General features: G+C 45.7%; 1 protein-coding gene and 1 pseudogene across 1 annotated transcript; both read left to right on the forward strand.

Moving 5' to 3' along the window:
- The window catches only part of LOC128341666 (zinc finger protein 420-like), a 28,750-nt pseudogene extending 6,092 nt beyond the window's left edge, over positions 1 to 22,658 (forward strand).
- On the forward strand, positions 10,821 to 15,777 carry LOC128341663 (zinc finger and SCAN domain-containing protein 31-like). Its single transcript, XM_053288076.1, has 5 exons — positions 10,821 to 10,992; positions 11,979 to 12,505; positions 13,253 to 13,403; positions 15,271 to 15,353; positions 15,746 to 15,777. The coding sequence occupies exons 2-5, from the start codon at positions 12,107 to 12,109 to the stop codon at positions 15,749 to 15,751; spliced, it is 639 nt and encodes a 212-aa protein (XP_053144051.1). The 5' UTR covers positions 10,821 to 10,992; positions 11,979 to 12,106; the 3' UTR covers positions 15,752 to 15,777.
- Positions 22,659 to 23,036: the final 378 nt, after the last annotated feature.

Below are 23,036 nucleotides of genomic sequence, written 5' to 3' on the forward strand. Positions count from 1 at the left end.
CCCCATAATTAAAGCTACTGGCTGACATCCTAACTAATGAAGTGTAGACCAGAAACATGACACTGAGGAATCCAGACTATGTTGTGACTGAGTGGCTCCATTAAAATTAAGTAGTCCTTTAGAGGAACTTATGAGTATTGAGTAACCTGAGATTGTGAGCCCTTTGGGGACAGAAAACCATATTCTTATTCATCTTCTGTGTAAAATGCTTTGAGAAATTTTTCATCAGATAAGTAGTAGTAGTAGTTGGTGGTGGTGGTGGTGGTAACAACTTAGCCCGGATGTCAGCCTGTTGCCTTATTTCTTTTAAAAGTTTTTCTGGTTCATGTATATTGCTGAATTGCGTGTTTAGCCATCTCAGAAGCATTTGATTGAAAAGCAAGGTTGAAAAATATTAGTAATAAGTAAAATAAACAAAGGTGAGCACAGGCACCTTGAGGGCAGCCAGGAAGTGAAAAAGATTTATTTTCTCCTTTTTATTTCCTTCCCAGGTAGTGAAATCACACTGACTCTTCCTTCCAGGCCTTCTCCTCTTTGTGGTGCATCTGAGACAGCCTCTGTGCAACTGGACCAGGTAGGGGAGGGATCGTGCAGGGCAAGAGTGGGGCACATTCTGGGGGCCTCTATCCCATGTATCTCTCTGGCCTGGAAAAACTTGCCTATCTCCCTTGGCTTAGGCTATAGAAGCCAGAAGGCTTTAAAGAGATCACTAAGGAAGGCTTGGAGCCTGCAGGACATCTCCCAGCTACTCTGACTTTGCTCCCTTCTTGAATTGCAGCATTGGCTCTATGAACAAAATGTTTGTTTCTAATTTCAGGGTGTGGTGACATTGGAGGAAGTGTCTGTTAATTTCATGGAGGAGGAGTGGGCCCTGCTGGATCAAGACCAAAGGGCTTTGCACAGAGAAGTCATGGAGGAGATCTGTGGGCATCTGGCCTCTCTGGGTAAGGCTCCTGCTGCCCTTTGCTGCTCTTGTTGGCCCATATTTTATCTATCTATATCATACTTTTATACCACCCAAAACTTACATCTCTGGGCGGTTTACAACAAAATAAAAACAGAAAGTAAGAACATTAGTTAAAACAAAAACAAAATTTTTAAAACATTACAACAGTTTTAATTTTTTAAAACTATATTTTAAAACAGTATTAAAACCATTACAACAATATTATTTAAAAGCCTGGGTGAACATAAATGGCATGGAGGATGGAGAGGATGCTTGTCAAATGTGCAGATGACAGGAAGCTGTGAGGAATAGCTAACACCTTAGAAGACAGAATTAAGATTCAGGCTGATCCGGATAGGCTCACATATTGGGTCAAAAACCAACCAGATGAAGTGCAAAAGAGACAAAGGTGAAGTTCTGCATTTGGGTAAGAAATACAGAATGGGGGGAGTCTCATTTGGCAGCAGGATAGGTGAAAAGGGCCTAGGTATCTTTGTGGTCAAGTTGAACATTAGCCAGCAGTGCGTTGCAGCTACTAAAATTATTTATTATTATTATTATTATTAATTCGATTTCTATACCGCCCTTCCAAAAATGACTCAGGGTGGTTTACAAAGAGTGAGGTTGCATTAACAGAAGCATAGCGTCCAACTCATAGTGTCCAACAATTACTTTTTGAGACCACTCTATTCTGCACTGCTCAGACCAGTTCTGGGGGCCCCATTTGAAGACGGATATTGATAAATGGGAAGGGATTATATCACGAGAGCGGTTTTTTTAAAGAGCTCTTGTTAGTGTTTGTTTAATGGGGTTTTTTTAAAAAAAAAATTCTCCCAGCGTTACTTTTCTTCACTGCCACATTAATGAAGCCTCTGTATAAACGGGATCTGCATAAGTGTGGATCTCCTGTACTGGAAGTGTAGCATTTTAAGCAGCAGGGAGGGTATGGAGAAGGCCACTCTGTTTCTTTAAAGTTGAATAAAAATAAAGTTTATTCGTAACCCTTTCTGACTGTCACTTGATTATTTATTTAGAAAGTAGAGTCACTTGCTTACTTAGTGACAAGATTGTTGTTACAGTATCGTTACATTTACTTCTGCCAAAATCAACACCTTCATGAGTCTTGGCTTTCTAAGCTCATGTAACTGATTCACTGTAACATATTTTCCCACTAAGAACTTGAACTGGTTCTCTTTACTTCCCAGCCTCCTACCAGTCAGACTTCTTTGCACTGTCAACCTCTAATCATTGTCGCTCCCTAAAAATTCCAACACTGCTTTTCTCCACAAGGGGGTTTTCCAGACTCAACTGCAGGGCTTGTCTCTGCCAGCCAAACTCTGTATGAGATTTAACCCCTTCATACGCAGACCACTCTAGCCACCTAATGGCACAGTGGGGAAGTAACTTGCCTACGGAGCAAGAGGTTGCCGGTAACGAATCCCCACTGGTATGTTTCCCAGATTATGGGAAACACCTATATCAGGCAGCAGTGATATAGGAAGATGCTGAAAGGCATCATCTCATACTGCACGGGAGAAGGCAATGGTAAACCCCTCCTGTATTCTATCAAAGCAAACCACATGGCTCTGTGGTCGCCAGGAGTTGACACCGACTCGACTGCACAACTTTACCTTTACTTTACCCAAACCACTCTATACATTTTCCCCCTCCAACCTCATTCTATCACAGATTTGGAGGAGGGCAACAAAGATGTGAGGGGCCTGGAGACCAAGCAGCTGGTTATGTTTAGTCTGGGGAAGAGAAGAGAAGATATGATCATTATCTTTAACTATCTGAAGGTGTATCCCATAGAAAGAGGAGAAGACTTGTTCTCCGTTGCTGCAGAGGGCAAGGCTAGAAACATTGGGTTGAAATTACAAGGAGGCAGATTTGGGCTAGACGTTAGGAAGAATTTCCTAACTGTAAAAGCTGTTGGACGGTGGAACAGCCTGCCTCATGCAGTGATGGGCTCTCCTTGGCTGAAGGTTTTCAGAGAGAGGCTAGATGGCTGTCTGTCGGCTGCTAAAGCAGATTCCTACTCTGAGGAGGTATTGAACTAGAGGATCTCCAAGGGTCCTTCCAACTCTGTGGAGCAGGATCTGCTTCCCTCTAAAGACTTTTGCATTATTTTATTCAGACAGCAGTAAGTTGGGTTTCTTCTGTGATTTTAAGCTCCATTTCTCCCTCATCAAGAGGCTCTCTTAATTCCTGCAGGTGACGGAGGGAAGAGCAAGAAAGAAGATGGGTGGAAGAGAAGGAAGGTGGAAGCAAAACATCCGTGGGTGAAGACATCTTCTGCTTCTGTGCACTCTGACTTCCATGAAATTCTAATCCAAAAAAAGGATTGTAAAGAAAATGGAATGAATGAACACCCTCCACATGCAAAAATATTAACCAGTAAATCAAGCTATAGCAGTAATCAAACTATTCATAAAGGTGAGAAAAAATATGAATGCTCAGAGTGTGGAAAGAACTTCAGCCACCGCTCGACTCTTACTTCCCATCGAAGAATCCATACAGGAGAAAAACCATATCAATGCTTCGTGTGTTTAAAGAGCTTCAGTGACAGATCAAGCTTTGCTTCCCATAAAAGAATCCACACAGGGGAGAAACCGTATCAATGCTCAGTGTGTGGAAAGAGCTTCAACCAGAGCTCGAGTCTTACTTCCCATCTAAGAATTCACACAGGGGAGAAACCATATCAATGCTCAGAATGCGGAAAGAGTTTCAACAACAGCTCGAGTTTTACTTCTCATCAAAGAATCCACACAGGGCATAAGCCATATCAGTGTTTGGTGTGTGGAAAGAGTTTCAGTCAGAGCTCGAGTCTTACATACCATCAAAGAATACACACTGGAGAGAAACCCTACCAATGCTCAGACTGTGGAAAAGGTTTCACCAACAGCTCGAGCTTTACTTCTCATCAAAGAATCCACACAGGAGAGAAGCCATATCAGTGTTTGGTGTGTGGAAAGAGCTTTAGCCAGAGCTCAAGCCTTACCTTCCATCAAAGAATCCACACAGGAGAGAAACCATATATTTGCTTGGAATGTGGTAAGAGTTTCAGCCAGAGTCCACACCTCACTTCCCATCAAAGAATTCACACAGGAGAGAAACCCTATAAATGCTCAGAATGTGGAAAAAGCTTCAGTGACAGCTCAAGCTGTACTTCCCATCAAAGAATCCACACAGGGGAGAAACCATACCAATGCTCTGAATGTGGAAAGAGTTTCAGTGACAGCTCGAGCCTTACTTATCACCACAGAGTCCACACAGGGGAGAAACCATATACATGCTCAGTGTGTGGCAAGAGCTTCAGCCATAGCTCACGTCTTACTTACCATCGAAGAATCCACACAGGGGAGAAACCATATCAATGTTTGGTGTGTGGAAAGAACTTCAGCCGCATCTCAAGCCTTGCTTCCCATCAAAGAATCCATACAGGGGAGAAACCATATAAATGCTCCGCGTGTGGAAACAGCTTCCGCAACATGTCAAGCCTTACTTACCATCAAAGGATCCACACTGGGGAGAAGCCATATAAATGCTCTGAGTGTGGAAAGAGCTTCCGCAACCATTCAAGCCTTGCTTCCCATCAAAGAATCCACACAGGGGAGAAACCATATAGATGCTCAGAGTGTGGAAAGAGCTACAGCCACAGCTCCAGTCTTACTTATCATCAAAGAATCCATCAAGTGGATAAACCATATAAATGCTCAGAATACTGAAAGAGCTTTATTGATAGTCTGACACTAAAACTCAAAGGAGGAAACTGTGTATGTGTCCAGAGAGCAGAAGCAATTTCCAGGTACAGCTCAACCCTAAACAAACAGCAAACAACCCAGACAGCAAAAACTGTGTCATTGCTTAGAGAGTGTGGAAAGAGCTTCAGCTAGAGCTTGAGCCTTTACTCTCTGTGGAGAAAGCCTTCCCTTTAAACCCTGGTAAAATCATTCACTGTTTTACTGGCCCTAAAAGTCTGTTTCATCGAAACCTGGCAGCCACATATATGCTTCCTGTGCTTTCACACTTGGCCAGTTGGGGAATCATTACCATCCTGGGAGATGTAAGAATTCGTTGGTACACATGAGAGAGCTCTCCCACGGGCTTTGCCTCCCTCCCCACTTCATAACCCATAATGGCCGGAGGCATTTTGCATAGTCCAAGATGCTTTACACATGCATAGAAGCTCATGGAATCGTGTTGGCTAGAACGTTCTGTCGTCTTGGGTCTTTGAGGTGTTAGACAGAAAGATAAGCCAAATTCCCAATATATAAGCCCCCCGCTCCACTTCATGTTTCCCTTAAAGTAGGGAGAATGGGATTACCAAGTTAGCTCTCTTCAGGGAGTTCTCTTCCTGTAGGAGTGATTCAGAGGCTCCTGAAACATCTCCCCGTTTGACTTTCTCCCCACAGGCAGGCAGGTCAATAGGCTGCTTGTTTCCATGTGGTAGGGTGATTCACCATGTTGCAGTTCTTTCAGGTGAGAAAACAGCTCCAAGATTAACAGGGGCCAAATCAGGAGGACAGTGTATCCACCCCTCTCCAGATCAAAGAGGAAAGTAGGCAACAATCCACAAGCAAAGACATGCCCTAGGAAGGGCCGAAGTTTGTGCTTTCATCTAGTAACAGCAACCATGCATCCTGTGAGGGGCAAAGACCAAGACACATGCATATTTGAGAGTTCTATATAACTGTGTACAGAGTTATACTGTTGTCTGGATGCTACTATATACCAATGCTCCCATAAATTCATATTCCAAGACAATCTGGGCTAATTCTCAAGATCAGCAACATAAATGTAGGAAGCAGCAAACCCAGCTATTGCTGCTTGAAAGAACTCACAGGAAGCCCTCCAACTCAGTCTCCTCAAATGTGGGTTGTCCAATTTTTGTACCTAGATTTTTACTAAGGTAGGACAAAAACAGCAGTTGCTTTACCTCAGAGTTTGAGCATCTGTTGAAATTGCTGGTTAAAGCTGTGCTTAGCAGCTGGTGGCCATGTTTGTCATAGAGTTCTGTAGCTAGAGGGGTCAAGGAGAGCTCTTGTTGTCCTGAGGGCTGCCTCTCTGCTTGGGGAAAATGCATTATGGGATACCTCCCTCAATCCTGGATGATCTAAGGTGGATGTTTTTCAAAGATGGAGCCCACTGCTGCCTGCATAGTGTATGGGGCGAGTTAGTGGAAGCAAACTGAGACTTTGCTCATCTGCAGGGATCAGGGTACTTCCATCCTCCAAACCACCTCCAGATGATAGTGTGAAAGACCTTTCTGTGTTCCTTTTTCCATATGCTCTCCCACACATACACGGAGAAACTATCTCCTGTAGCCTGTGTCCATAACCATAAAGTCCTTGACTTGCCCTAATCTGTAGCATATTGTAAAAGTAGGTTATAAAGTTGTGGTAATCTTTGTTTTTCCCCATCCCTCAGTGTTCTTGATACTTAGTACTTTAGACTGTCCTTAAAAAATCTTTGGATAATGTTCTAAGTTAAAATATTGGAACTTGGGTAGGTTCCACTTATAAAATATATTTCAAAGTTAACCTAATTTTGCTTGATCAGTTCTTTGATTCTAAATTAATTATATTCTTTACGAACTGTAGAAGGTGATCTTATTTCTTCAGGGATGTCTGTGATGATGATCACACTTAAACAGGAATTTAAAGAAGTTTAAGCATTGTCTATACATCAATCCTATATGCAAACGCAATGCTTCTATAAACTAACATCCTGACTAGGTGTGCTGATTGTTCCTGATGAGTTAATTTGGATTGAGACTTTCAGCCCCATTCTGTGTAGAATTAGTTGCTTTTTCAGTCCCTCTGAATCAATACGCATGCCTGAACTCTGGCTAGGATCTACCTGGAGATAAGCAATCATGTTTAAGACAGTCGTAAATGGTTTGGGAGAGACTTTGCATCCCACAGAGCACATGTGCAGGGGCAGAGTGGCCATTGAGCAAATGGGTTCAAAGAAACCCAGCCGCCATGTTCCGGGAGCCGCGCCTGGCTGATGTCAGATGCAAGGGGCGTGGCCATGCCAGCAAATAGGACTGCACACCCTGTTTGGAAGTAACATTTGGCCAGCACCGCATTTGCAGTGTGGCCAGGATGGTTTCTCCCGAGGCATTCCTGACCAGGCTGGGAGCCCAGCGCTGGCTGAAACTTCTAAAAAAATGGAGCTGCACCACTCCATTTTTGAGAAGTTTCAGCCGGTGCTGAGCTCCCAGCCTGGCTGGGCACACCTCTCTCTGCCTTTGCAAGCAAGAAGAAGCCATCCCCGGCCATGCTGCAAATGCAGGGCTGGCTAAATTTTACTTCCAAATGGGGCATGCGGCCCTGTTTGCTGACATGGCCACGCCCCTTGTGTCTGACATCAGACTCAGGCGTATGATGTCAGACGCCAGGGGCGTGGCTGGGGCCGGTGGTGGCAGTCTGGACAGGGGCAACCGTCATCCTCGTTATGCCACTGCACATGTGCATATTTTCTCCCACTGTTGTCTCCAATTATTATCTTGAAAAAAACCCTGTGTTATCTGTTTTGTTATCTGTCTCCAGCCTCAGTGGCAGTACTGCACATGCATGCTGTCTGTCTCACTTCCTGTTTCTTGCTAGAGAAGAGCTAAAGAAGTAAATACTCTTTACTCCCTGGGGAGGTTAGTTTAAGGGCTTCAATGCTAGAGTCAGGATTAAGGGTGGGTCTACAAGCCTGCTCAATTTAGCCCCCCCCAGCTGGTTTTGGATTATAACTCCCATAGTCCCACAGCCACAGTGGCCAATAGCCAGGGATTGTGGGAGTTGTAGGCCAACATCTGCAGGAGGGCTGCAGTTGAGCAGCCCTGGTCTATAAACCTGCCTCACACATTCCTGTTCAAAGAGGACGACACCAGAGATCGTGTGAGGTCAAAGTGAATTTGGGAAAGACTGCATTAGAAAATGGGTGGGACATATAAGGCAGTTCTTTCTAATGCTAGGTATTTTCTATAATTTTTAAGTCTTGAAACTTTCTTTTCCAGGGCTGTTTGCCCAAATTTGTTTGAACAGCCACTGGCTACATACTGTAAATAAAACTACTACTTGCTACTAGCGTACTATGATCCATTCTGAGATGGTTGGCAAACACTCTTTCCTAACAGCTCAATTACATTTTATCCAGTTTAAACTAGTATTTAGGTTCCGTATAGAGCAAGCAGTTTGAATGAACTTCCCTCCCTCCCAACCCCATGATAAGGAGATGTGCCATGTAGGTATCAGAACAACTGTGAAAGATGTCACAACAGGCATGCTCTTGGAGTGTCCACTTTTAATTGCATGGGCTGAGGAAACATCATCTAAACTAGCCCATTATGTATTCACCTTAGATTTGGAACTTCATATTTCTTTTTCTTTCTTTCAAAATTAATGTTCTGTTTTTTAAAAAAACAGAAACTGATTTTGACAGTGTCTAAAACTAGGGGTTGTTTTCCTACAGATGTCTCAGAAACACAGTATGTTGCAGTTCTCCTGCTTCATTCAGATACCTTCAGGATGGTGCTGAGATGTACTTTTTCTGCTGGTTCTTTTTCTACTAAATGCAGTCTCCTGAAATAATGGCTAGTATAGGGGCTTCTAGCCACCTAATGGCGCAGCAGAGAAATGACTTAACTAGCAAGCCAGAGGTTGCTGGTTCAAATCCCCTCCGGTATTTTTCCCAGATTATGGGAAACCCCTATATTGGGCAGCAGCAAAGAGGCACCTTTTAACATGGTGATTCTCTTTATTTAGCAGGGGGAGAATAACTTGCCCTATCCACCCCCAGCACAGTACTTCCAGTGACTGTTGCTGGTGAGTATCTCATGTTTCTTTTTAGATTGTGAGCCCTTTGGGGACAGGGATCCATCTTATTTATTTGTTATTTCTCTGTGTAAACCACCCTGAGTCATTTTTGGAAGGGCGGTATAGAAACTGAAATAATAATAATACTGAGCAATGGCCACATCCCTTAAGGCAAGTATCAAACAGCGCTCACATGTACCCATCTAATGACCCAAATGCAAACCAAAGTGAAACAGGCTAAGCAAAGAAGAAAATTCATGTTCGCTACTGTAAAACCAGCCCCTTCTCCCTCTGTTTATTTATTTTATTTATTTAGTACATTTGTACTAAATACAAAAAAGTTCCTGGGCAGTTCACAATATAAAACCTATCAACACAGTAACATAATTAAAATTTAAAAATACAATAAAAACTCTAAAAACCGAAGCTTGAAAAAACCATAAACTGAAAGCCTGACTAAACAGATATGTTTTTAGTTTCTTCTTAAAAACATTCCGAGAAGGGGAAACCGTACCTCCTCAGATGATCTTAACAGGCCATGAGGTAATGAAGAAGAAGGTGCTCTCTTAAATACCTTGGACCCAAGCCGTAGAAATGCATTTGTGCTGATCTATGACCATAATAAAACTTGACTTGGTTGCACATCAGGGAAGCAACCTGCCATTGCCTAGAGCAGTGTTTCTCAACCACCGGTCCCTGGACCGCTGCCGGTCCCCGAAGGCTTGAGTGCCGGTCCCTGACTGGGAGTCAACCCCCCCCACCCCCAACTGAAATCAAGGCACTCACTTCCTCAATTTTGCACATGGCACGGAAGAGGAAGAGTATCATGGAGGCATGGGACCCTTCTTGTGCCTTGCCTCCATGTGCTGCTGAGATCTTCCTACAGCTATCTTATTCCCTATCTTTACAGCTTCAAACTGTATGCAGTGCGGGGGCATGGAGGAAAAAGTATGGCAGTGAGCGCCACTTGAAGGGCTGCTGGTTCTTGCATGCTCATTATTTGCAGCCAAAGGTTGGTTGATTGAAACCCAGCTGCCTGTTGTGGTCAAGGCGCCTTGAGAGGGAACGCTGTTTCCCTTTTGCATCAGTGGGGCTTGCTTGTATGTTGTTTTCATTGGCCCCATGTAGCTTTTGAATTTTTCTAATGGCCCAACATACCCTCTCCACTGAGTAATCAGAAGCACCTCCACCCCCACCCCACACATACTGAAGACATACTGGAGACAAATTTGTTCACCCAGGCTTTTAGATTCAGGGGTTCTCAACCTTGGGTACCCAGACGTTGGTGGACTTCTACTCCCATAATCCCCAGCCATAATGGCCAAATGCCATTGTTGTTGGCGGTTATGGGAGTTTAACTGAGGGACCCAAGGTTAAGAACCCCTAATATTCCATGTTTGCAAAAGATTCCAAATTTAATTATTTTAATGCTTATATTATTTTCATTCTAAACTGCCCAGAGATGCATGTTTGGGGCAGTATAGAAGTCTGATAGATAGATAGATAGATAGATAGATAGATAGACTTGAAACCAACCCCTTTACTAACTGCTGGTCCGGGAAACTGCGCATGAAGAATGTAGCGGTCCTTGAAACTCTGCACAAAGAATTTAGCGGTCCTTGACTCCAAAAAGTTTGAGAAACACTGGCCTAGAGAGCAAGAGGCTGTTGGTTCGAATCCCCACTGGTGTGTTCCATATTCTGGGAAACTCCTATATCGGGCAGCAACGATATAGAAAGGTGCAAAGGCATAATCTCAGACTGCGCAGGAGCAGGCAATGGTAATTCGACCAAGAAAACCTGTATTCGACCAAGAAAACCACAAGGCTCTGTGGTCGCCAGGAGTCAACACCGACTCGACAGCACAACCTTTCCTTTTCCTTTTGATTGAAATGTATTGCTCCCTTCCAAACGGCTACATGAATGCTCTCAGTGAGGATCATTCAAATGCAGGACTCCAGTCCCAGCTCTCCCCGGAACTTGCCGCCTCGTCTAGCAGAAGTCTCTCACGCTTTTGCAGAGCGAGCTGAGGTTGGAGGGATGCGGAGGGTTAAGGCCAGTGAGTGGAGACTCCTAGAGAGACCTGGGATTGGGACAGGAACCGATTCTTCCACCTCTTTGGACCACCTCCCCCAATCCGGAAAGGAGTATTTGCATTTACTATCTTGAATTTCCGCTTCTCCCCCACCACTATTGATTTATCTGCGGTATATCAGCCCCATCCAGCGACCTGGTGAGCAGCACGCACCAACCAAGTGCATGTGGGATGCAGCAGAGAAGGGGCGCAGGGAAGCAGCTCCAGAGTGGGGCAGAGGCAATGGAGCATCTCTTCCCTCTCCTGCTCTGTTTTTGCATTGGGGAATTGCCGCCCCCTCACCGCAGAAAAGTAGCTTTGCTTCTGCAGAGCTGGGGGCGGGGGCGGAGCTGAGCCCAGAAGGATAGCAATGCAGGGATTGAGCAAGATATTTCCCCAGATGCAAATACAGGGGCAGGTGCGGGCAGGATTTGCTTCCTGTGCAGACAGCCCAAGTGAAGAGAGAGAGGCCAGATTTGGAGGAAGGCATTTGCAAGAGGGGGCAGTGCAGTGGGACAGTAACAATGTGCACACGAACATACACGCCCCTTAGGGGAGTGGGGCCGATCTGCTAAGCAGAGCGACAAGGACATGTGTGGTGCAGCTGCAGATGCTAGGAAGGAAAGTGGGAGGGAGGAGCACTTTTAATGCTCAAATGGAGATGGCCAAACAGGGGAAAGGGAGAAAAAACCAGGAGGCAGCCAGTCACTGGTGATGAATTACTACATTTGCTTGATCCAGTGTATCCTACACTCATATTTCTGGGGCCACTTAGAAACTATGAGGAAAATGCATCAAATTGCAAGGGGAACCCTTTCCCTACTGTTTAGCCGTTCTTCCAGTGAGGCAAACAGTTAGGTTGCTGTCTGCATCCCGGTTGGAGTTGGCCCAAAATTGGCCCACTCCAACCAGCAGAAGCAGCAATTGTGAGATAGGCGAGCTCCAGGGCAGGAAGGGAGACAGACAGAGGGGATGTGAGGGGGACAGAGCAGTGGCTAGAGTGCTGTGTAGAGGTTTGGCCAGTGCTTGTCAGGTGAAGGATCCTCCCCTACTGTCTCTGGTTTCTCTGTGATTTTTACCATTAGTCTATCCTTGGGGAATAGCTGGGTAGAATAACCCACGTTTGCTTGTAAAATTCCTTCCAGCAGCATTGCAGAATGTAATACTGTAGAGAGAGAAACCCATTGGTTATACAGGACTTCATAGCTGCACCAAAGCTCAGACCTTGGACCTGGTGATATTCATAGAAGCATCCTTAGAGAACAGAGCAAAAATGGAAAACTCACCTGGATGCAGACCACTTAGAGATCATGAGGTTGGAAGCGGTGGAAGATTCTGGGAAAGATCCTTGCAGAAGATCCCAGGAGAGGACATTACCACTTTGGATGCACAGCGCCTGCACTTCAGACAGTTTTGCTACCAGGCGGCTGAAGGGCCCCGGGAGGTTTGCAGTCGACTCCACAGCCTTTGCCATCAGTGGCTGAAGCCAGAGAGACACACAAAAGCTCAGATCCTGGACCTGGTGATCCTGGAGCAGTTCCTGAGCATCCTGCCCCCAGAGATGGAGAGCTGGGTGAGAGAATGTGGGGCAGAGACCAGTTCCCAGGCAGTGGCCTTGGCAGAAGGTTTCCTCCTGAGCCAGGCAGAGGACAAGAAGCAGACACAGCAGCAGGTGAGAGAGCATCTCTTTCATCTTGGTAGCTCCCAAGGGTTGAAAATGTTAACAAGACTGATCTAGAAATCACCTCTGATAAACCAGTTTTGGTGGGGCAAACCGTTCCAAGAGGGGCTACCTCAAACTTCTTCCTTTTGACTGCACTATATTTTATTTATTGTTCTATTTCTATACCGCTTTTCATTAAAATAATCCCCAAGCTGTTTCCAATATAATTAAAACAATGCACAATTAAAATACAAATTAGAAGTATAAATATTAAATATAAAAATAACATCTCTATTTAAAAGTTTAAAACCCTATATAAAACAGTAACATACAAAACACAAAGCGGCAGTAGAAACTGTCCTCTCATATAAAAGCCTTGGTGAAGAGCCATTCTCTACTTGTTTTCTAAAAACTGTGGTGGAGATTGAGGAGTGGATGCCAGCTGGAAGAGTCTCATTGATGTTGATCTGAAATATTGATTGACTGATAAATCTAGAGAGTAGCCAACAAAATTGTATTAAAACAGCTTTTAAAAATAGTAGAAATAGATCAAGACTTATAAAAACATAGTAATCATAGCTAACTGCACTATAAGACCCATTGTCCTTAGTCAGAAATGTAAACTTCTGCTGTAAGGGGATATGGAGCGGTATCTCCAAGAAAGATCTCAGTGCATCATGTGTTCATGTGAAAGAAAGCAGAACTAGATGTGAACCATTTCCTAATCCCTTCCTCTTTCCCTCTCTGGTCTTTCAGGGGCAGAGGCTGTCAACAGCAGATACAGATTTCTCTGGGGCAGAGAAGGCTCCGTCAGACACCAGACACCAGACAGAAGGCTCCATCAGACACCAGCGTTTTCTGTTTAGGTGGATTGTGCAAGAGGGCGACACAAGGGTCACCTTGATGGGTAAGAATGAATGGGGAGTATATTTCCACCCAGTCACTCTCCCTCCTGAAATCTGAGGGCTGCTTTTTCACTCCCCCTGGGACTTTGCTAGGGGAAAAGCTTCTCTCCAGCTGCTTCCCCTAGTTTGAAAATGAGTTTAGCTTCAACACTTCAAGATCTCCGAGTTCCAATCCAGCACTTTGAACTGTGCCCAAGATCCAATTTTGGGAAGGTTTTTTTCAAAAAAATTAAATGATGTATGTATGTATTATTATATTTTTATTACCTAGATTCCTCCCCCACCCCCACCCCCACCACCTAAGCACTCAAAGTCACATATCTAAATTGAAATACGGCAGAGTAAAGTTTGTCAGGCTTCTAAGATTAAAGCATGTTAAATGGAGAGATCTGAAGCAAGGCCTCTCCAAGGAACCTTCATGAGCAATGAGGAGATATTGAGGGAGAGAAAGCTACCTTTGAGGTATGCAGGTCAGAGCCTGATGTACCCCTTCAAAGTGCAGGTTTGGTCCTTTAAACCCCTAAATGACCAGGACCTGAGGTACGTGAAGGAGCTCCTTCCTCATATGAGACTGACTGGCCTTTAATATCCTCTTTTGGAGGCTCACTTCAACCTTCTAAGTGGGGCCTTCTCAGTTGTGGTGCCTCATCTTTGAGAGTTCCTACCCCTACTACGGTAGTTCCATCCACCCTGATTGCCTTTTGGCAGCAGCTGTGGATGCTTTTATTCTCACAGACTTGTAAGGGAGTCTGATTTTCATTTTACCACTTGAGTTGATTGAATCTACTTTTTTACTATCTTTTAAAACTCTCCATCATGTTCTAGGCTGGTTTGGAGGAGTGCTGCCCGGTACACGTGATGACGTCGAGGATGTGCCACGAGCATGTGGCCAACCCAAGCCACAGTCCACTTGAATCATAATCTGGGAGAAGAGATAGAACCCAGAACAAACACTTCAGCTATTCAAATGGCTTTTCTAGAAATAAAGGAATCACAATAAATAGAAACAAACATCTAAAATTCCTCTATGCAGGAGTTCCTCCCCCTCCCTGCTTTCCAGTATGCCACAAAAGGAGTCCTCGTAGTTGCCACTGTGTTGCCTGAGTGGTCCAAGAAGTTGATGGTCCCGCGATGTAGGTCAGCACTGCAGAATGCTCCTCCCTGCCATTCAGTCCCCTGAAATTCAACTCCCGTCATTCTTCATTTCCAGTCTTCCTGCTCCTTGCCTCTATTGTACTGACAATACACAGCTCCCTCCACTTGCCAAAGTCTCAGTCCTGCTATTTGCTCTTCTTAACTCTCTTTCATCCCTCTCCCTCCTCTCCCTTGCCCACTGTCCTCCCCTCCTTCACTGCCACTCCCCAACATTCTCGTTTCCCCAGCAACCATTGCCAGGAGTACCCACCATCCTCTTGATCCTTCTCCATCCTTCTCCACTGCCTCCAGGAGCATCTGGCACAAGTACACCTGCCCCAATATCACAGAAGGACGTCCTGATCTCCAAGCACTTCTTGATTGCGAGAGGGAGGCATTAATCTGAATCAGCCCTCTACAGGTATTCCAAAACACAAGAGCTCCCCCCTCATATGATTGAGGGACACCCTGGGAGCGCATCAGGACATCTTCCTGTAATGTCAGGGTGCACATGTTCTTGGCACATCCCCAGCCTTATAAGGGCATTCCTCACCTGAACCAGCCCTGAATGGTAAATATCACATGGATAAAATTCGTTGTTAGGCATCTTGGGACCATTTGACTGAAAGGCAGAGTTTTTAAAAAAGTTGTTAGTTAAAATTTAAAAATGAAGGTAAAGAGGAACCCCTGAAGTGTGTCTAGGTAGGAAACAAAGTATTTTTTGTCTTTTCCCAGGTGGCGAAATCCCACTGGCTCTTCAGTCCAGGCCTTCTCTTCTTTGTGGTGGAGCAGACACAGCCTCTGTGCAATTGGACCAGGTAGGGGAGGGATGATGCAGGGAAGAGCGGGGCACAACCTGGGGGCCTCTGTCCCGAGCATCTCCTTGGGACTGGAAGAATCTGCCTCTTTTCCTTGGCTTAGGCTGTCAAAGCTGCCCACTCAGGAGACTTGGAAGGCAATTGGGGAAGCTTTGACCTTGCAGGAGAACTCCCAGCCACCAATGCTCTCTTGCATTGCTACATAGTAGGGCTCCCTCCCACACAATCACTTCCCCCTCCTCCTACCTATGGTCATGAAGTTTGGGTCAAAGAGACCCCACAAAATGCTGAACTAATAATGTCATCGCTTTTTATGCCTATAGATGCTTAACCACTACCCAGTGAGCTTCATGCTTAAGTGAACATTGACAGACCTTCCCTGTCACTTTCAGAAATGATGCCGGAACTTTCTTCGTGAAAGCACTCTTCCAATTCAGCATGCCCATCACTTCCTTCAGATTCCATTTTACCATCTTCAGCTGTTACCTCCTCAAATTCTTTAGATCATGCAGTCAGGTATCGAAACATGGATTGCAAGTCTAAAAAAGATAGTGGGCTTCTTCTCATTACTTCAGGAGCTGTGTGCGGTCCTGATTTTCAGTCGTGTGCGGAGAAGGGAGGAAGAGAAGCGCCAGCCAGCCAGCTAGAAAGCATGGGGTGGGGAAGTGGGAGGGGGGAGAAGCAGGCTGGCTGGCTGGCCAGAAAGCTGGGCTGGCTGGCAGCGGGGGGGCGGGAAGGTAGCAGTGGTGGGTAGGCCGGCCAGAGATGCAGATGCTCTCCGCCCAGCCCAGCTAGTACTCTTATAAATCTCTATCATGTCTCTCTGTAGTCACCTCTTTTGCAAACGAAAAAGCTCCAGATACTCTAGTCTTGCCTTGTAAGGAAGGCGGTCCAGGTCCCTTATAATCTTTGTTGCTCTCTTCTGTACCTTTTCCAGTTCTACAATGTACTTCTTAAGATATGGTGTCCAGAACTGTACACAGTACTGCAAATGTGGTCGCACCATAGATATGTATAAGGCATTATAATATTATCATTTTCAGTCCCCTTCATAATGGTTCCTAGCATGGAATTTGCCTTTTTCACAGCTGCTGCACACCGAGTCAGCACGTTAAACGAGCTGTCCACCACAACCCCAAGAACTCTCCCCTGGTCAGTCACTGACAGCTCAGACCCCATCAATGTATATGTGAAGTTGGGGTTTTTTTTGCCCCAGTATGCATCACTTTACATTGAACCACATTTGTCATTTTGTTGCTCACTCCCCCAGTTTGGAGAGATCCTTTTGGAGCTCTTCACAATCTGTCTTGGATTTCGCTATCCTAAATAGTTTAGTGTGTCATCTACAAATTTGGCCACTTGGTTGCTTACCCCAACTTCTAGATCATTTATGAGCAAGTTAAAGAGCACTGGTCCCAGTACCAATGTCTGGGGGACCCCACTCCTTACTTCCCTCCATTGTGAGAACTTTCCATTTATTCCTACCTTCCGTTTCCTGTCCTTCAACCAGTTACCAATCCACACATGAACTTGTCCCCTTATCCCATGACTGCTTAGTTTCTTCTTAGTTTCTTCGGATCCTGCTGTCAGAGCCTGCACCCACCACCCATGTGATAGTACTACTACTAATATAGTGACCTCTTCCCCCTCCTCTTACCTAGGTTTTAACTCATACATTACTGACAATCAGAAGCGCTCACAGTTCTCAAAGCTGGGTGGGACACTTGTCCATCCCAGTTTATGGCCATGAGAACAGCCCTTATCTCTAAGGAGAGAATGTTTCCTTCTTCTTTCAGGATCCAATGACTTTAGAGGAGGTGGCTGTGTACTTCACAGAGGAGGAGTGGGCTCTGCTGGATCCAGACCAAAGGGCTCTGCACAGAGAAATCATGGAGGAAATCTGTGGGCATCTGGGCTCTCTGGGTAAGGCCCTTTTGCTGTTCTTGGTCTGCATCAGTGAACTGGAGGGCTTTCAGGGAGGATGTCAGTGGCTGGACTGTGTTTCTTAGATACGAATACGATGGCAAATATTTATATACTGCTTTTCAACAACGTTCCCAAAGGAATTACATAGAAATTAAATAGATCTAAATAAAGAAAATTACTCGCTGCCCCTAAAGGGCTCACAATCTAAAAAAGAAATATAAGATAAACACCAGCAACAGCCACTGGAAGGATTCTGTGCTGGGGATGGATCAGCCCATTTGCTCTCCCCCTGTTAAATAAAGAGAATCACCACTTTTAAAAGGTGCCTCTTTACTCAGCAGGGCACATACATACAGTTATCAGGGGTCTCAGAATTGTGTAGGCTATCCCTTGCTTTGCCTTCTCTGGGTCTGGTACTGGCATGTAAGTGGGGGATCTGGTCCTTCAGTGATTTCTGCTGTATCTATTTTCCCACTCTGATCTTTGCATTTAGTCCAGACATTAAGGAAGTTCCTAGTTATTCCTCATCAAAACAGGGAAGTTTCTTCAGAAATCTGAGAGGCTGCTGGAGCAATCTATCTATCTATATAATTCTCTAAGGCATACCCGTAGCTAATCCTGTGCGTGGCAGCTCTCATGAGAGTTTGTAAGCAGAAGCACCGTGGTAATTGGGAAGATTAGATTCCATATGCAGATAGGGAGGAGGAGCCTGTGAGAGCAGAAGCACCATGATGATAGGGAAGTGGGGATTCCATATGCAGATAGGGAGGAGGAGCCTGTGGCACCATGGTGATTGGGCAGTGGGGATTCCATATGCAGGAATAGGGAGTAGGAGCCTGTGATGGTTAAGGTCAGTTGGAATGCAACTGTTAACTGGTCAGAAGATGCTCTTGATTGTAGAGGAGAGGAATATATATAAAAGGATAGTGGGCAGGGGTCTGCAAGAAGAGGGGTCATGAGAGGGAAAGAGCCCCTTCAGGAGAAGGAGGCTGCCATTGTGTAAATTAGATGAGGAAACAAGATGAACAAGATCTGTTAGCTCAGGAAAGGGGAGCAGGGGGAGGAGCGAGTGGAAGAGAGAGAAAAAGAAGGGAGGGGAAGAGAGAAAGAAGGAAGGGTGAGGGGCAGGCCTGAGCCAATCAGTGGCCTGAAGGGAGTGAGTAGTTACGGCAGTGGCAGCAAGGAAGGGCCCAGTCAACCACTGCTGCTGTTTAGGGCTACTGAGGCCATTGGTGGAGGGAGGCAGGCAGGCAAGGGATGGGCCTGGGCCTGTCAGCGGCCTGAGGGGAACGAACAGCCATGGTGGTGGCGGCAGTGAGGAAGGGTCTGGTCAACCGCTGCTGCTGCTCCTTTAGGGAGGAGCAGGAGTGGGGCTCAGGTGAAGGTAGGGAGGTCTCTAGGGACAGGGGGCTGCAGCTTGGCCAGTAGGCGCCACAACGCTGCAGCCAAGAGGGGTGAGGGGGATGGAGGAGTGACACCAAGATGGGTGAGGGGGATGGAAGCAATGGGATGGAGGAGGGGGAGTGCAGCTCAGGTGCAGTATGAGACAGGTTCTGCTGCCCTACAAAGTCTTTAATAGTCTTTTATTCAGACAGCATTAGATTTCCTTTCTTCTGTTATTTGAAGCTCCATTTCTGCCTCCTCGGGAGGCTGTCTGTCTTCCTGCAGGTCAGCGAAGAGAGAACGAGAAAGAGGATGAGCAGCAGAGAGGGAGACCAGAAGCAAAACATCAGTGGCTGAAGAGCACCACTTCTGAGCACTCTTACTCCCATGAAATTCCAGTCCAAGAGAAAGATTGTAAAGAAAACAGAAGGAATAAATACTCTCCACATGCAAAATTCTTAGCCAGTAAGTCAAGCCTTTTCAGTAAAAAAAGAATTCCTGCCAATGAGAAAAAATATGAATGCTCACAGTGTGGAAAGTGCTTCAGTAGCAGATCTCATCTTACTTGCCATCAAAGAATCCATACAGGAGAAAAACCGTATCAGTGCTCAGTGTGTGGGAAACGGTTCAGCCAGAACTCAGGTCTTACTGCCCATACAAAAATTCACACCGGAGAGAAACCCTTTAAATGCTCAGAATGTGGGAAGAGCTTCAGTGACAGCTCTCGCCTTACTTCCCATCAAAGAATCCACACAGGGGAGAAACCATATCAGTGCTCGGAGTGTGAAAAGAGCTTCAGAGATAGCTGGAGCCTTACTGCCCATCAAAAAATCCACACAGGAGAGAAACCATATCAGTGCTCAGAATGTGGAAAAAGTTTCAAGCACAGCTCACAGCTTCCTTCCCATCAAAGAATCCATACAGGGGAGAAACCATATCAATGCTCAATGTGTGGAAAGAGCTTCAGATACAGCTCAAGCCTTACATCCCACCAAAGAATCCATACAGGAGAGAAACCACACCAATGTTCAGAATGTGGAAAGAGCTTCAGTGACAGCACAAGCCTTACTTACCATAAAAGAATCCACACAGGGGAGAAACCATATAAATGCTCAGAATGTGGGAAGAGCTTCATTAATAGCTCTCACCTTATTTCCCATAGAAGAATCCACACAGGGGAGAAACCGTACAAATGTTCAGAGTGTGGAAAGGGCTTCCGCCGCAGCTCACATCTTAGCTGCCACCTAAGAATCCATACAGGGGAGAAACCATATCAATGTTTGGTGTGTGGAAAAAGTTTTGGTCAGAACTCACAGCTTACTTCCCATCAAAGAATCCATGCAGGGGGGAAACCAACTGATTGTAGAGTGTAGGAAAAGCTTCATCTGGAGAGAAGACATTAATTAACATCAAAGAATCCACAACCAGGAAAAGGCATTTAACTACTTACAGCCCCTTAGATATCTGCTCCTCCCTTATCCATTGCTTTGGCTAGGAAGGTTGAATAGGAACATGGCAAGCTGCCTTATACCAAGTCAGAGCATTGGTCCATCTAACTCAGAATTGTCTACACTGAATCCCAGCAGCTCTCAAAGGTTACAGGCAGGAGTCTTTCACTATCTGGAGATGCCAGGGTGTGAACCCGGGACCTTCTGCATGCAAGCAGGTAAATGTTCTTCCACTGAGCTATGGCCTTCCACTATGTTTTTCCACTGAGCTGAGGGGACTAAAGGGTAGCTTCATATTTCCTTCATAAAGGGGAGGGTAGCTTCATATTTACCGTAGGTAGCAAAATGTCTTGGGTCATCCCTGCACAGGCCCCAGCATGCTTGCCATGGGTGTAGGGATGTGCCCGAACCCCAGATCGAGCACGTTTTTGGAAAGGGGCAGTTTGGGGTGGGGTTTTTGGACCTCTTAAGTTTCTCTCTTCAGATTTTTTGAACGTATTCACGGGCCACCCCGAGTCTTCTGGTACCTCCCATTTGCCTTCGGGTGCTCCAGTTATCTGTCCATAAGGATCATAACATTTCCAGCTCATTTCCAGCTCTTTCGGAAATAGATATGGCAGGGGTGGGGTGTTCGGAGTGGGTAGCTTTTAACACTTGTTTAAAAAGGTTGAAAATCCCTGGTCTTGAGGTTTGCAAATGGGCCTGGACAGGCATCTGTAAGGGATACTGTTGCAACTTCCTGCTCTGAGCAAGGGGTTGAACTCCAAGGTTACTTCTAGCTCTTGCATTCTATCACTCTGTCCAGTGGATGGAGATGGAGGTCTGCATACAAAATGATACGTTTGCACTTACCTTGAAAGGTCATTCTCCTCAGAGTCGGGGATTGTAACCTGAATATGGGTAGATCCCTCCACATGCTCAGAGACAGGGTGTTTGCTTATGTCACCCCATGGGAGGACCTAGCCCCTGGAGTCCAGTTGTAAGCTCTGGTCAGCTCACACTCAGGTACAGATAAAAACATTAAGAAACAAGTAACAAGAACAGCATAACAACTAACAAGAACAAATAACCTGAGGAAGGAAAAACCCTAAAGAACGTGAATTAGGAGTAACACAACACCCCAGGGGAGATGTTTTTGGGAAACTGCCCGAAAGAAGAAAATAGATATGAAGAGTTCCCAGACGCAGCACAGACAGGGATGATACAATCCCCAACCCTGAGGAGAATGAACTTTCAATTAAATGCCAATGTATCATTCTCCCTCAGAGTAAGACTGTATCCTGAACATGGGACCTGCCAAAGCCCCAGACCCAGTGCAGGTGGGATGCAAGATTGTCTCTTAAGAAGGAACCACTTGCTGCAGAACATGGCAGCCAAAGGAGGCGACTACAGAGGCCAATTGCTGAATCTTAATAGTGCCTGATGAACATGGATAAGGAAGACCACGTAGCAGCCCTACAAATATCCACCAATGGTGCCAGGGTAGAAAGGGTGGCTGAGGTCGCAGCACTTCTGGTTGAATGAGCCTTGACTCCTTTCGGAGGCGTAAGGCCTTGGGCAGAATAGGCCAGAGCAATGCATTGGCAGATCCATCTTGCCAGGGTAGATTTAGAAACCCTTTTGCCCAAAGAACATTCCCTAACCAAAACGAAGAAGGACTCAGAGCACCCGAAGGGCTTGGTGCGGTGCAAGTACCCCCAAACTGCTCTATGCACATCCAATAAATGTCAGGCTTTCTCCTTAAGGGAAGGTGGTCACGGACAATAAGAAGCCAACATAAGCTCTTGAGTCCTGTGGAAAAGGGAATTCACTTTGGGAATGAAGGTAGGCTCAGGCCTAAGCAGCATGTAGTCGGGAAACACCATGCAGAGTTCCTTGTGAACTGACAGCGTGCCCAGTTCAGATACCCTGTGGGCCAAAGTGATAAATATTAGGAAGGCAACCTTGTATGTCAGAAATCTCAAAGAAACAGAACAAATGGACTCAAAAGGGAGCCTTGGTCAGAGCTGTTAGAACCAAATTGAGGTCCCAGGTGGGAAACCTGTGCACTGTGGGTGGATTAGTACTGGTAGCACCCCTCAAGAAACTCTTAATGTGAGAGTGAGTGGCAACGCTAGGAGACCCATAGTAATTTAACATTGAAAAGATGGTGGCTACCTGGCGTTTCAGGGTATTTGGGCCATTCTTTTGTAGAAAGTGTTGGGAATTCTCTCTGGTAGGAGAAACCCTTTTTCATTATAACAGCGGAATTTAGTTAGGCATGTGTGTATGCTAAGAGTAAAGTAACTTGGAGCCAATTCATAGTTTCAAATCAATATATAAGGCATTTATTAAGGAATTCCATTCTAGATAGGAAAGTGAGGAGTTAGGATCTCTAATCCATCTATCTAGCTGGATGCAGATGGATTCTGCATCTCTGCACACATGGTGCAGGGGAGAGGAGCTTGCATGTTGCAAGGTAGAAGGAGGGTTGCCAGATTGAAAATCTGAAAAAGCCCCCAAAATCCAAAAATAAGCCAAATTAAGCCAAATGCCCCAAAAATGCCAGAACGGGGGGGCGTTTTGGCCTTTTGGGGGGGCTCTTGGCTGCTTTGGGGCTTATTGGGGGGGGTTGCCAAGTTTGGCAGGCAAGGGAAGGCCCTTCTCTTACCTTGTCCTGCTGTAGCCAGCCACTGCTTCTGGTGAGCGTAGCCCGCCATGGTGATAGTACTCCATTCTCTCATTTTTCTTGTGCTTCCACTCCGACTCTGAGACACTGGATTGGACTCAACAAGGAAAAAAAAGAGAAAGGGAGCTCCTCCATGGTGGCTGGCCTGGCACCAAAACAAGAAAGCTTTTCTCTCTCTCTCTCTCTCTCTCTCTCTCTCTCTCTCTCTCTCTCTCTCGCCAGTGCCACCGCTTGAAGTAATTAAGCCCCAGCCCCTCC

The sequence above is a fragment of the Hemicordylus capensis genome, chromosome 2, assembly GCF_027244095.1.
Source record: "Hemicordylus capensis ecotype Gifberg chromosome 2, rHemCap1.1.pri, whole genome shotgun sequence".
Lineage (NCBI taxonomy): Eukaryota > Metazoa > Chordata > Lepidosauria > Squamata > Cordylidae > Hemicordylus > Hemicordylus capensis.

What these genes read in the sequence shown, in the direction of transcription:
- LOC128341663 (XM_053288076.1), top strand. Translation starts at nt 12,107, where the DNA reads ATGGAAAACTCACCTGGATGCAGACCACTTAGAGATCATGAGGTTGGA. An exon ending in AGAAGCAGACACAGCAGCAG is followed by an intron (nt 12,506 to 13,252) that starts GTGAGAGAGCAT and finishes CTGGTCTTTCAG; the next exon opens with GGGCAGAGGCTGTCAACAGC. An exon ending in CACAAGGGTCACCTTGATGG is followed by an intron (nt 13,404 to 15,270) that starts GTAAGAATGAAT and finishes GTCTTTTCCCAG; the next exon opens with GTGGCGAAATCCCACTGGCT.